The sequence below is a fragment of the Colias croceus genome, chromosome 18 (genome assembly GCF_905220415.1).
Source record: "Colias croceus chromosome 18, ilColCroc2.1".
Classification (NCBI taxonomy): domain Eukaryota; kingdom Metazoa; phylum Arthropoda; class Insecta; order Lepidoptera; family Pieridae; genus Colias; species Colias croceus.
This window is the reverse complement of record NC_059554.1, coordinates 2777566-2793814: the sequence shown is the minus strand read 5'-3', so window position 1 is coordinate 2793814 and position 16249 is coordinate 2777566. Positions and strand designations below refer to the sequence as shown.

Sequence of the window (16249 nt, the reverse complement as noted above, 5' to 3'; positions counted from 1 at the left end):
TATTTAGTAGGTGTATGTAGCGTCCCTTATGTCCTAACTGAATTTAAAGTAAGTTGGAAACGTATACGTCAAGGAATTTTGCTAAGGAATTTTGGTATTCCTTAGCAAAATTCCTTGGAAAAACTTAAAAACTTTGTAATGTTAATTTTTAAGCAACTATAAAAAATTAACATGCTTCATAATATATTTTTTTTAACAAATAAAATAATGTTATAATATATGAAAAACATAATTTCTTATTCAAAATTGTGCTGTAAATATATATTTTTTTGCAATAATAATCACCATAAAATGAATAAGCATGATTGACTTCCAGTTTTCCTATTATTAAAAACTAGGTACACTACATAGTTACACTTACAGTTATAATATACAATGGCACATACATTATTTTACGAAGGCGAGTTAAGTATTATAAATAAATAAAATATTTTTTAAAGGTCTTAAAAAGAACAATTCATAGAACAATAAACTGTGAGTAATTTTAAAAATTCCTAATTTTTTCGACAAGTTGAATAATTTTCAAACCACATCCACAAATTTTAGTACTACCACCATACCATAGACAGTGGTAATCTTTAAAAGTTAGAATATCTTGACTATTTCTAATTATTAAACAGTATTTAATTAATTTTCGCCTTCGTAAAATCATCATTACTCGCTTCATAATTCTTTGAATAAATATCTGACGTTTACTTAAAACTATACAGTATACACATCATTACTTATTATGACAAACAATATTCTGGTTCTTTTGCCATGATAATTATTACAATAAACTCATCAGTTACTTATTCTCTTCCCACGATTTCTGGATATACATAAGTTTAGCTAGCACTATTATCCTGTTATCTTAATTTTATTGATTACACATACATTTCTATTGAAATAGAACAATATAAGGCACCCAAGTGGACATACGTTTTAATTCAATAGGTTATATTTATAAAATTAATTATACTACATAATATTATGCTATGTAACACACATCTAAATTGAATTGTTTTTTTCCCTGAAATTCGCATGAGTTAATCACTTGTCTGTATTCATTAAGGAGTTTTTAATAAAGTTTTATTATATTTTTACTAGCGTTTAGCTACTAAGGGTACGTTCAGATAACAAGCGTTCAACGCGCGTTTTGATTACGCGCGTTTACAACTACATAACAACTATTCAGGGCCGTACACATGCTAACGCGCGTTTTATTGATACGCGCGTCGAACGCTGCACTAGCGCTCGACTGTTGTCAGCGCGCGTCAACGCGCGCTTTGAGATCATTGGTTTTCCATATTGCCGTTCAGTTGAGCGCGCGCTTTCGACGCGGATGGACGTATTTTAGGGTTCATCGGGTCATCAAGAAATCGTCCGAAATGGAGACCGAAGCTTTTAATATGGAATTATTTATTAACGAAATATATTAATAGTATAATATCACTGTTAAAACAGTTTCTACGTCCATCTTCGACAAATGAACTCTACTGACTGAACCATGGCGGTCGCGGCAATGCGCGTTCAACGCCTGGCAAGCGCGTATCATGTGCACACTAAACAAAAGATTAGCGCGCGTTCAACGCGCGTTGAACGCTTGTCATCTGAACGTACCCTAATAGTAGCTAAACGCTAGTAAAAATAGTAGCAGAAATACATAATAGTACTACTATTATGTATTCTGTGTTTATACACAGATAATACAAAATTAACACAATATCATAACCCTAATCCTACAAAAATGTCGGAATGCCAAAGGTAACTCCTCAATTCCTAGAACTCATCAATCAAAAAATACATAATGCCTTTTTATATATCAAGTTCATAGAGTTTTGAAGTCAGTTTGAAACGTATATTTTGAACCTAGAGTTGACCTTGAAGCAACAGGTTATAGGTAACATTGATGCACCTACACCAAAACAAGCACGATTTAAATAATGTCAAGGTTAAAATGCAATAACTGGTTTAGTTAAAAATAACACAATCAGGAAATAATTCTAAACCTGTCGATACTGACAAGCTTTTTTAAATAGGTCTATAATTCAAATCATATAACTGAATAAGTTAGTTCTGTTAAATTATGTTAACAAGGTTCATTTTTAAATGCAAATATGGAACCTCCAAATATCCTAAACAGACCTAAGAGATCTGTACTATATATGAAAGTATTTTGTATATTTGTCAGTATAATAAAGCACAAATAAATTAAATATTTCTTAGCATAATGCATGTAAAAGCAAGGATTATATCCACTACGCTAAATAAATAAATATTGCAATATATTCCCTTCTGAATGTTCTTATAAATTTGAACTGTAACCTATAGTCTACTATATAAAAATAAGTCGGGTTTTCCTTTCTGACGCTATAACTCCAGAACGCACCAACCGATCTCCACGGTTGTGCCTTCAATGGTGGCGAAACGGAGTTCGCCCGGTTTGCTAGTAACTTATAAATAAATTGTACATTTGGATATTGTACATACTTTAAATATCTGATGATTTATGAATTACTAAAGGTGCAAGTGAAATTTTGAATTTACTCGTTATAAAAAAATAATGCATTTCTTGACTAGGTTTAGCAAAAATAGAACAAAAGCTTCTTTAAATATATAGTAGAAGACCGACAAAAAACGTGCTTTTCTCTATTTTTCATTCACCACAACTAATCATACCGCTCTATTTATATTTAACCGTTTTTGCAATCAATAAAAAAATGAAAATATGAAGTTTCTGTTCTAAATTACCAGTGTATAAAATCTTTCAGCTACGCTTAAAATCACTTACTACTTACGCTACGCTACAACAATACATAATATTTTTAATAATAATTTTACTTAATGTCATTTATGTATAAAACTACACGCTAAACGCTATTGATCCTGCCTTCTCTTAAATAAATTATTAAAAGGCGTCCAACAAAAACCGGGAATCGGTACAAAAGGATTGATATCAGTTCTTTTCGCGTCTGGCAACAAGAATACGACACTGACAGCTATAATCGCGTGCCATAGAGAATGCACTATTTTATAATTTTGTTCAGTCTGTAGAAACGCGTAACAAATCAGACCTATAGTCACTAAAACAACACCACACGGTAGATATTTGGTGTAATACGACCTGGGATACCTCATACACTTGATTTTTTTATAGTCTATATACCACGAAAGGAATAATACAAACACGCCCACCGCAACGGGGAGTAAGAAAGAGACAAACGAATGCATGTTCCAGGTGGTCAATAAAGCTACGATGATAGCTCCTATCAATTGTAAAGACGATCTCAATTTGTCGCTAATTATGCTCATTGCGAGGAGCGTAACCCAGAAGGACATCAGGCCACAATAGAAGTCGCCAAATTGCAGAATATTACCCCTCGTAATGCAATAAGCAACTTGGGCTGGAGCGTCGCACGCGTGGTAGAAACTCGAAAAGAACATGGTAAAGGCGTACATCATTGCCTCAGTGTAATAATATCGAATGCTTGCAACGTAAATAGAGAAAATAAAGAGTAAGTTGCTAAGGGTCAGTAATAGGACAGATACGAGCATGTACGCCCTGCTGTCCATTCTTGACGCATCTGAGCAGTCCCAACCTGAAACATTATTTTGTTCTGTAACACACGATTTCACCGACAAAATAAACGATGTTTTTATTGAAATACGGTAAATTAACAAAAAAAGTTATTACACCTATTTTGCTAGATAAAATCTTCATGTAAACATCGGTTATTTTGTTGGTGAAATTTGTATATGAAATTTTTACTGTGTGATAATTTGGATACACGTGAAATTGTCCGTTTTGATAGTTTCTTTTTATAATCTCATTTAATACTTAATAGTGAATGGCATGGCAATTTCAAATATGCTTGATCATGTTGTGCATTTTCAACTTAAGCCTTAAATCAATACTCCTAAAATAGAAACAGGGTGGTGCATGCGTATATTTCAAATGAAACACTGAGCAAATAAGTTTTTCTGGACCACCCAACAAAAATGAATAAATTAATCGATGAATAAACAAAATATAAAAATGAAAACTTACTTCCATAACCCGCCGAGCACGAACAGAAGGACATCACGAGACCACCATACGTGTTCAAGCCGCATGTTCCATGGTTACTGCAGCGGTTATTTAAACATGAAGTCGAAGATATTGAGAGCACCACTGTAGCATTACAGTCCGACTCCCCCTCCCTCGTCACATTCGAGAATGTACTAGTCTCCACTTCTACACTCTCAGACGTAGGCACATAATACTTCGTCCCGTTATCCGAAGTCCTACAAGGACAAACCACCTTGTCGCAGAACAAACGGAACGTCAAGTACCACGTCCCACTGTCCGGATATGGGATCAGAACTTTCTCGTATATCGAGTCTGAATCTGTACTATTCAGCACAAATAACGCAGGCTTCACTTTATCGTTGAATTTGCACTCTCCAGACTCCAATGGCACGCTCGGGTGACCGATATCCATACAAATTACTGTCTTGAAAAACTGATTCTCTTCCGTAAATGCGAGAAGAGTGTCCTTCACACGTTCTCTTTTATAACCTACGTAATACTTTAAACTCATCAAAAGACTAGCTTCGATTACTAAATTACCTCCAATATCGATAAAGTCGTTCACTTTGAATCTCAATGATTTTATTTCTTGCGATGTGATATTTACTAAACTAGTTGCATCTTGGAGATCTGTGGTTGGCAATCCAAAGTCGTATGTGAAAAACCTCCCTTTATCGTCGCGCATAAGGTCCACAATTGTTTGATTGACTGGTTCTTCAAAATCTCTTGAATAGTATGATTCACAATTCGCTATGCTCGACGTGTTACCGCTCGCATAATCGACTTTAATATAATGCCAGGAGCTGGGCGAAGAATCGTATGTGATAGTTTGTATGTTGTTCAGTCTTGGATCGAAAACACAGTATAAAATAAAATTATCGTTAGAAGGTAGAGACAATGGCTGCACTTGGAATGTTATCTGTGAGTTATTAACGTGAGTATTTGTGATCGTTATATTTAAACTTATTGGATCTGCATCGTCTGTGGCCATACATTTATATAGCGCTGGTATGTGATCGTAGTCTATGGTCAAGGGATTATAACAGTTAATGATTTTGATATTCTCTTCCTTCTTGACTTGTAGATCTGTGTATAGTATTGTATGACAATCGGCAACGAGACCTGTAATTTTAAAAATAATAAATGAATATGCAACTTAACAAATAGGTATACGAAATTATAGAAAGAAGAGGAGGACCATTTAGAAAAACTATTTTTTAAATTCAATAAGAAAAGTAAAAAATACATTATCGTAGTTACTATTTCACATCATAGACATAGTGAGCCAGACAGATAAAGACTGAATATCTTAAAAGATTAAAAAATAAAATAAAGTTTAAAGACTATTGTTTATCTACAATTATATTAATAACTAGCGGTCCGCCCCGGCTTCGCCCGTGGTACATATTCACGTTTTCTCTACATAAGAACCATCCTCGTACTTCAAGGAATATAATAAAAAAAGAATTAAAGAAATCGGTTCAGCTGTTCTAAAGTTATGCGCTTACCAACACATTTTGGGATTCATTTTTATATTATAAGATTATGTCAAAGAACACAAAAAAATAACGGTGATTAAATTCAGATTTCTTTCACCGTAGAAATTGAAAATAATTTAATTAGAAACATGTTGACTTAATAACACCGTGAACCGCTTCTAATTCGTTTTCACTTTACTATTCTTTCAAGGAAATACCTAAGTATATTATATTTTCATACACAATACGAATACCCAATGCAATGCGCTACCTGTCAAGGTATTATTAAAAAATTTAGACTCTTATAACCACTTCTAGAGCAGAAAGGGATAAGTGTTCTTGACACTCTGAAACAGAGTACAAATTCCGTTGAACATGAACCGAAGTTTAGTTGATTTTGATGAATATCTTGGCATATTGCCCATTGTTATTCAAACACGATTTCAATGCAGTTTTTTCCACAATACACTCAAATGTAGCCTCGTATCTAACCTTTGGCTCGTTTATCTAATATTGTCCATACCATATCATAATAATAACATATGATCTACTAGCGGTTCGCCCCGGCTTCGCCCGTGGTACCTACATGTTTACGTTTTTTTTTCATAAAAACTATCCTATCTCTCAAGTTGGATCGTACTGCAGGAGTCCATTCAGGACAAACATTGTGACACGAGATTTATATAATATAACTAGCTTACCGCCCGCGGCTTCGCCCGCTTTCTCTAAAACGATTTGAGATTTAAACTATCCTATCTCTCAAGTTGGATCGAACTGCACATTGTGTGTGAATTTTATTATAATCGGTTAAGTGGTTTAGGAGTCCATTGAGGACAAACATTGTGACACGAGATTTATATACATATACTAGCTTACCGCCCGCGGCTTCGCCCGCTTTCTCTAAAACGATTTGAGATTTAAACTATCCTATCTCTCAAGTTGGATCGAACTGCACATGGTGTGCGAATTTTATTATAATCGGTTAAGTGGTTTAGGAGTCCATTGAGGACAAACATTGTGACACGAGATTTATATATATTAAGATATTAAGATATATAATATAAGATGGATATTGAAAAGTAACATAATCAATTTATAGAAGCTGTAATTATGAATCTTGACATTTTGAAATATGAAAACACAGAACGAATATACAGAATGACTTTTATATGTGCAATAACTATAAAGGGGTGAAAGTTTAGCTCAATTGGAAAAAAGTAATCATTACCTAGCCGAACAGACACTAGGACTTCCTAGAAACAAAGATTGGACCGATGTCCTTATAGTTATTTAGATATCCTTGAGATCGGCATTTCAAATAACCACTATTTCAATAAAATTAATGCACATAAATTGCATGAGGCAAAGTCAAGAAAGGGTAACAATGACATTTAAAATTATTGCAGAGCAGAGAGCAGAGAGCAGAGAGCATGAGGAAAATGTGGTCAGTGCCTACATGCTATTATAATTTAGTTCGTATTTTATAATATTGTCAGGATGAGATTTAAGAACCCAATAATTGGACTATAATTTTATGAGTTAAAACATTACAGTAAGGAAGCAAATATTTATCGATTATTATCGATAATTATATAAACATGAAGATGTAACCCATGTACCTGCATCTTACGATATTATTGTGTATGGCTTAGAAAACGTACTTTTAACAGATCTCCTCAATGTAAAGAGCGATTATTATACTATTTCATTCGAGAAAAAATTTAAACTATGTTCCTACTATTATAGTAAAGAGGTCTGAGCCAGCACGAACGGAATCCGTATGTTAGCCTAAATTGCTATAAACTAGTTTTGGCACCTAGCACAGATCAAGTAGGGTACAGTATTTATATACTGTACCCTACTTGATCGGTATATATATATTTCAATAGATACTCTTCTGAAGTCGTATAAAAATTATCAAAAAACTATATAATATCAGTGCTGAAATAAGTACGTACATATTGTAAGAGTACATACTAATAAATTTTGTATTGATTTAATTACGTACCTAGTCTATAAGGGCGGTTAACTCGAAAAAAGCTTAATAGCATTGATATTAAAATAATTCAAATTGTCAAAGTCTGCAAGCCTGCTTATTTGGGCCAATCTCCGTTATTACTGGATTAGTAAGTATAAGATGATGCCCAAATAGCTTTATCTAGTAATTAACAAGCATCAAATGGAGAACGCAAGGAAACTACAAAGAATAGGAAAAAGTGAGCTCCACATTTTAGCAAACAAAAGACTTCTTCTAAAAGACAAGAAGACGTAGTATGTATTAGTGACTCGACCTATACCACACACTGAGGTAATTAATCAAGAATTACCTCAGACATCTGATTCTCAATTGAATTGACTTTATCAAATGACGGAAACCTCGCGGTTGTGGGCAGGACACCTACGTGAATTGAACCGTGCAACGGAAGTGATTACAATCAAGCCAATATGCACAACGGGGACAATTTAGAGCACGGTGCATAGTGATTTAATGCGCACTTGTTGCTTGGGGCCAAATTGGTTAAAGGATTTATTTTAAGGCATCGGCAAAGCTGGTGGTCGCCTGATGGTATGCGCTTCCACTGGCCATGAACATTTAGAAGCGTAACCGTATATCGCTTGCCCTCATTAATAGATCAGGAAAGGGACTGATGTGGGGAAGAAGTAGAAGAGAACGAAACTAGCATTATCATGCAACTATTTCATGTAGATCTTCTGTGATAGTGATATTGATGACTTCACAGAGCTGAGCTATATTGTGGCAAACTGACTCCCACGGTTAAAGTGATTGTCAGTAATAAGGGAGTAGTGTTGTGGAAGGAAAAAGTGTGAACAAAAGATCCAAGGGGCCATAGAATTGGGTCAAATGCTAAGTAGGTTATTGCATCGTAGCAACAGCGAAGTTAGTGATTCGCCCTGTTAGTGGTAAAATTTAAGCTGTAAGATGTAATGTAATAAACCAGTACATAATCTGAAACGGTTTAAAGCCCAAACGCAAACATTTATTCATCCAACTACGCTGACGGACTACTGGACGGAGTGGTTATTTAGGAGAAATTTCTGAAGATAATAAAGATATTTGTTAAACAAAATAAACAATTTGAAACAGGCGCCAAAGTTGTGTTGTTGTGTTGTCGTCATGACTCCAGAAACAAAACAAAATGATAATGTGACTGAAAAGGGATCTAAATATTATACGTCGAACGACTGTACCGTGTGATGCAAACCAATATTAAATAAGAAATACTTATCATAAAAATGTATGGATTATTTAATGTTCTTTATTGAAAGATAAGGGGACAACAGAGTCCTTATCACCAATCAAAACTGAATTACCCAATGCAACTCGCACAATCACTTTATTTAATGTATCTGGCCTATTTACAAGTATGGAATCATTGTCCATGTTTATTTATGTTTTTTGCTGAGTTTGTTTGACACTGAACTCCTGCTTAATGGCTGGAACGATTTTAATGAATTTTATTGTGCATCTTCAGGAGAAATGTGGAATCTATTACAGTAGAACCTCTATAAGTCGAACTTCAAGGGAGATGCCAAAAAATTCGAGTAATAGAGTTTTCAACTTAAGGAGGATTTCGACTTAGGCAGATTTTGATTCGACATAAAGAGTTTGAGGTCTATTCTTATAAATTTTGAGTAAGAGAGGTAAAATAAATTAAAATTCAACTTGCAGAGATGACAAACATATTTTTGTTATTATAAATCAACATTATTTCAAATCATTTTAAAATAAAAAACATTGCATTAAAAAAGTCAGTAATTTTTTTTTGCTTTACATTTGGTTGTACTCTATCTATAGCATTGTCTTATCTATAAAGAGCAGAAAATTCTTCTTCTTCAGGGTTACTGGTTTGCTCTATAAAATTACGTAAGGTATTCAATGCGGTTCGCGCCTCTTTGATGGAAACCCATGGAGGGCATGTACTATTCACGTCTTCTATGTCATCTTCGGTTTTCTGAGCTACTGAATCGATAATTTCGTCATCAGATAATGCAAACACGTGTTTACGTGAGGCATAAATTTATTATCGTATACTCCTAAATGTTTTCTAAGAAACAATAGTGTACTTACATTGTCGGCAAGTTCTTAAAGTCGGTAACTTATTTTCGTTCGAACAATAGAGGTAATAAATTCCAAATGATCAGTAAAGGTTGTAAAATAAATCGTTGCTATGTTCGAGAAGCAGAGGTGAAATTTAATTTTTCGAGTTATAGAGTGGAAATATGTACCAAAATGGCTTGGAGGGACTCGGTGATTATTTCGACTAACAGAGGGTCAAGATTTCAAGTAATGGAGGTTTTGGTGTTTGAAGGGAAGGGAACAAAACATTTTTTCGAGATTTGGAGGTTTTTGACTTATCGAGGTTCGACTTAATGAGGTGCTACTGTTATGAATGAATTTCTTGTTTTATTCATTTGTTTATCTTTACCAATTATATCCCCCATATCTATTAATTTACATTAAGATAAGATAAACACACACATGTTTTAAAATGCGAAAAACAAAATTTTATATATTTTCTAGTTCTACTTTCATGTTTTTTAAATCATTCAAAAAGGCTGGTGCTCATTATGGTAACTATTTTGCTTTAGCAATTTTGTTTGGAACAAATAAAACAGAAGGTTGGATAAAATAAATGATGATAAATCTTACCTTCCTGCTCAACTTTCTGAGTACTCGGATCCTGCCATTTTATATACACTAAAGCATACCAAATATCAGGTTTTGGATTATTTATTATATAGCTTGCATTCTTGCCGTCCGACAACAGTTCTATAGTATGCATTTCTTCCCTTGCATCTGGATCTATGAAATTTTTCGGGAAATCATAGCCATCTGGATTAACGGCAGGATATGAGCCAGGTTTCAAGTTGATTACTACTTCCTGTGGACTGCATGACCCTATAATTCAATTAGATATAAATACTTCCTGGAGCCATGAATTTTGAATGGTAAATCTATATACATATATTTATATACATCATAAGACGAGGTTTATTACCATTTAGAAAGCTTATGAGACCTTTTTTAAAAGAGATAATTTAAAAGTTTCCTATGAATTTAAGTTTTTATTCTCATATCTTTTGATAGCTATAATACTAATAGATAAGTTATTTTTTCATGAGAAACAGATAGTTATCTCATGAATCCGCAGCTATCTATCAGTTATCTTATAAGCTTATCTGTTAGTTAGTCTATTTATTAAAAACTATAAGCTTTGTATCAATTTAAATTAGATTTATGGAATAAACTATTAAGCTAATGTCACAGTCACACAATTGTATAAAGAACGGATTCAGTATTCAATTTAAACCTTAATATTGAAAATGCAATACATATCAGCTGATAGAGCTATCATTCATAGCCTGGGCCCTCTTAATTCTTTCGCTTTTTAAATTGTTTGTACTTAAATGATGAATGATCTTGTTGATTCAGATTTAAACAGCCGACTTAACTGGGTGACTGTAACATTTATATTTCTACTTCAATATTATTAATTTCAATATAAAATTTAAAGAAACTCACCAATATTATTTAAGTGAAGCTCTTCAGATTGTAACGTAAACCGCGCCACAGAAACATCACTCATAATTCGAAAGAAAATCACTGAAACAGTTCGATAACTGCGGTACATAAAAACATCTGTAGCGATTTGTCTTGTAACGAACTGGTAGTCGTCCAAAATCACAGTTCGCGTCTTGGTCAATTGCTCTATTATCCTCCTCCTCTTTATTTCGTCTTCAGTTTCTTTTTGTTTATCATTATTGCCGGTCACAAAACATAAAAGCAAAATCAAGAAATAAAGTTCCATTTCACAGCACAAACTTAACTACAGGGAATAATAACCATTGAACTAGTTTAAATTGTAAATCTTTCTTTTTCAATTACATATTATGAAAGATTACTCTATTTAAGCTCTATAAAGATGCACAAATGTTTTAAATTTAAAATAGGGAAGTGAATAAATAATCGATTATTACTTTAATCGATTATTTTTTTTCCATTTTCGATTTTTTATAATCGATTTTATTAATGGTAAAAATCGATTTTTAATAAATCGATTATAAGAATTACACAATTTAAATCGATTTTTGTAAATAGTGCTATCTGTGCGATGGATGACAAACTAAGAGCAATTAACCTATAGAGTTCTTATATTAAGACAGAACAAAATACATATTTTCTAATCTACTTACTCTTAGACAATAACAGCATAAGCCAGATTGAGATAGCGATAGAGTATCTGCACTGTCTTCAAACGTAGCGCGCCGGCAGTCAGTTTGTTTTCCAACCAGCTGGTGGGCTCAGTGCGTCAAGTGTTTTTAACGAAATATTTAGAAAATATAAAGTGTACAGTGTTTCTTTTTATTTGTCAGTGTGCTAAAATAACTATTGTATGTTTAGCAACCGGCTATCACTAGTCGAATGGGAGTTTTGGATAAAAACAATGTAAAAATATCTTTCCATCGGTAAGTGATTTTCAGCAAATTGATAAATATTTATGTTTTAAACCTATTTGAAGGTTTTATCAAGCGCTTTTTTGTAATTTTATGTTGTAACTGTAACATTTACCCACTTTATGGGGTTGTGGAATATAAAATAATGAAATAATTTTTAAAAAACGTCACAATAATATCACGTTTGGCATTTTGTTTACCACCGTAGTGTTGTAACACATCTAGCGTATATTATCGATTTATGACAAAAAATCTATTTCATATTAACGTTGATTTATTTATTTTGTTTCATAAATCAGATTTATATGTAGTTGTTGTTGCAAATAATAGATGTAAATTTTTTACCGCAGGAAAATAAAACATACCACGTGGTTGTTTTATTTGCCCTATGTGTTTTAGTTTTCGTTTGTTGTTTATTAATTTCTCTTTCAGATTATTAATAAATTCATTTTGTTTTAGATTTCCAGAGCTAAATAAAAAATGGGTATAAAACGTGAGACATGAGTTGATTGGACGCCGCTACAATTTGCAATATTGTGTTCACTGCATTTCGAGCCTACGTGTTATCAAGATGGATACTCTAGAAGAATTGTGCAATCTTACGCTTACGTTTTTTTTTTGTTCCTGTAGATAATAAATACATTTGATTAAAGAGAGTGAATTTTTATTTTGAAATTTTTTCACATAAGTTACCTACTTTAAATGTGTAACTATGTGAAAATTAAACGGTTGATTAAATGACAGTTCTCATAGATGAGAAACTACTATTGAAATACATACTTAATATACATGCGTTTTCAAAGAAAAACCCGCATAGTTCCCATTCCTGTTGGATTTACGGGATCAAAAGTAATTTTTCCAAATTTCATTGTAATCGGTTTAGTAGTATTCGCGTGAAAGAGTAACAAACATCCATCCTCACAAACTTTCGATTTATTAGTAGGATGTTAGGAAAATGTTTTCATTAAGACTGTCCTTATATTAACTTGTTAAAATGCTGCATGATTCCTTCATGCTGACTGTGCCTTTCTCCTCACTCCTTTAACTTTATCATCATTTCCTTCTTTATTTTAAATTACATTTCAAGTTTTAAAATTTCTTTTATAATGTACTAACTTTCCGCCCGCGTTTTTAAAGAAAATCCTGCACAGTTCCCGTTCACGTGGGATTTCCAGGATAAAACCTAACCTATGTGTGTATGTACAAAATTTCATTGTAATCGGTTCCGCAGTGAAAGAGTAACATCCCTTCTCTCATAATTTCGCATTTATTATATACGTAAGTAAGTTTTGTTTTTTTATTATTTATTATTTCACGAAACCGTAAATGCAAAATACATTCACGATTTTATCGATTGAAGCACATCCCATCACTATCACCTTCTATCTATCTAAATACGTACCTATAGTAAAAATGGTGCCATGACTATGTTGAAACGTAGCTTGTTGTCTATAGCTGTCTCATTCTTTCATACGACGTTTTCTTTAGATAGAGAGAAACAAATATATGTAAATTGTATACGCTCGATACAAGTACTCTATAGGTTAATTGCTCTTAGATGACAAATTATGAGACTAAAGTTGACAGACTAAAAATATTCATGATATTTGATGGCAATTAAATTATTATAAAAAAAATGTGTGCGTGAACTAGTGTACACACGTAAGAAGTGAAACTTCTTTATGACCTTATTTTTCAAAAAATAATTTACTATATTATGCAACTTTACAGAAATACATCGAATCACGCGTGGTAGGGATAAGAAAAAGATCGCGCGTAACGGAAAAAATGTCACGCGTAACGAAAAAATGTTACACTACATTTTTTTCCAACCCCGATAAAGAAGTTTCACTTCAAAAAATTAATTCAAAAATTTCACATGTGAAAATTAATAAAAATTACAAATGAAAATTTGTAGAAGCATTTTTTTACTGTAATTAATTTGTGATAAATTTTAAAATTTACACCTGACAGCTAACTTCAGTATTATGAAATAATTGGTAAGTAAGTTTACTGAACAAGTCGATAAAAAAATCAGCGCCATCTGTACTCCATGTATTTGTATATCTATATTCACAAATATATAGGTATATATATAAATGCATGGAGTTTGGAGTGTTCTGGTCATGTCCGGTACATGGTCCGGTATTGGGGCTTTTACCTTACATCGAATAGGTTTTTTCGCATAAAAAGTCGAGGTGAAAACAAAAATCGATTATTTTTTTTTCAAAAATCGATTTTTCACAAATCGATTTATTTCTAAACAAAAAAAATCGATTATTGATTAATCGATTTTTCTGAATCGAGGTCACATCCCTAATTTAAAAACGTCTACCACAGAGCAAGTATGACGTCTACATTGCAACAAATAACTATCTTTGAACATTGATCACAGATTGATCATGACAACATTGACATCACAGGTAGACATTGACAGTTGATCACATAGATAATACTGTGTTGATCACACAGATCATATGGTATCATATATATTTTGGTAGATTTTTTGTGATTTTTATACATTTAGTAAACTTATACATTTTTATCAGAGTATATTATATTACAGTAGTAGGTAGATTAAATACTCTAAGATGTTTATACATTTTGTAAGTAATACATTTTTTTCCTTTTAATGTATAATTTTTTACATTAAAAGATACTTTCATACAACATCGAACTGGTAAAATAAATAGCTACTCATAAAGCGTATTAATTACTATTTAAGCAGCATATTTATTAAGAATAGATGTAACTGTATATAGTTACATCCTTACGTATACATTTTTCTATTTTTTAACCGACTTTAAAAAAAAGGAGGAGGTTATCAATTCAGCCGGTATGTTTTTTTTTTTTTATGTATGTACACTAAGATGTACACCGATTACTCCGAGGTTTCTGAACCGATTTACGTGATTCTTTTTTTGTTCGATGCGAGATAGTGTCGAATTGGTCCCATAAAAATTTTATTCGGATAGGCCCAGTAGTTTTTATTTTATGAGCATTTTTGTCTGTATTTGTAAATGTTGCAAGTGCAAGTTTGAAGTCGGTTGTTTTTAACGCAGTAATTATTGACTTGTCTCTATAAAATCCATAACCTATTAACTAGAGCATTAATTATTAACTGACTTTAAAAAAAGAGGAGGTTATCAATTCAGCCGGTATGTTTTTTTTTTTTTTTATGTATGTACACTAAGATGTACACCGATTACTCCGAGGTTTCTGAACCGATTTACGTGATTCTTTTTTTGTTCGATGCGAGATAGTGTCGAATTGGTCCCATAAAAATTTTATTCGGATAGGCCCAGTAGTTTTTATTTTATGAGCATTTTTGTCTGTATTTGTAAATGTTGCAAGTGCAAGTTTGAAGTCGGTTGTTTTTAACGCAGTAATTATTGACTTGTCTCTATAAAATCCATAACCTATTAACTAGAGCATTAATTATTAACTGACTTTAAAAAAAGAGGAGGTTATCAATTCAGCCGGTATGTTTTTTTTTTTTTTTATGTATGTACACTAAGATGTACACCGATTACTCCGAGGTTTCTGAACCGATTTACGTGATTCTTTTTTTGTTCGATGCGAGATAGTGTCGAATTGGTCCCATAAAAATTTTATTCGGATAGGCCCAGTAGTTTTTATTTTATGAGCATTTTTGTCTGTATTTGTAAATGTTGCAAGTGCAAGTTTGAAGTCGGTTGTTTTTAACGCAGTTATTGACTTGTCTCTATAAAATCCATAACCTTTTAACTAGAGCATTAATTATTAACCGACTTCAAAAAAAGAGGAGGTTATCAATTCAGCCGGTATGTTTTTTTTTATGTATGTACACTAAGATGTACACCGATTACTCCGAGGTTTCTGAACCGATTTACGTGATTCTTTTTTTGTTCGATGCGAGATAGTGTCGAATTGGTCCCATAAAAATTTTATTCGGATAGGCCCAGTAGTTTTTATTTTATGAGCATTTTTGTCTGTATTTGTAAATGTTGCAAGTGCATGTTTGAAGTCGGTTGTTTTTAACTGTGTTTTTAACGCAGTTATTGACTTGTCTCTATAAAATCCATAACCTTTTAACTAGAGCATTAATTATTTTAACAGGTCATTTCAAATTCTAGTCCTATAAATCCATAATAAATTATTAAAATAATTTGAATCAAGGCGTTGAATGAATAACTGTGGGTATAGGCATTTTTTGTAGAAAATTACAATTAAATAAAGGACAAATAATACTGATTTCAAACTT

At 32.5% G+C, this 16249-nt stretch overlaps 1 protein-coding gene across 1 annotated transcript; it reads right to left on the bottom strand.

Moving 5' to 3' along the window:
- Positions 1-1609: 1609 nt before the first annotated feature.
- LOC123699717 (post-GPI attachment to proteins factor 6) lies at positions 1610-11493 on the bottom strand. Its single transcript, XM_045646731.1, has 4 exons — positions 11075-11493; positions 10202-10450; positions 4031-5173; positions 1610-3581 (listed from the first exon to the last, which is right to left on the bottom strand). Exons 1-4 carry the CDS (start codon positions 11358-11360, stop codon positions 2860-2862), a joined length of 2400 nt encoding a protein of 799 aa, XP_045502687.1. The 5' UTR covers positions 11361-11493; the 3' UTR covers positions 1610-2859.
- Positions 11494-16249: the final 4756 nt, after the last annotated feature.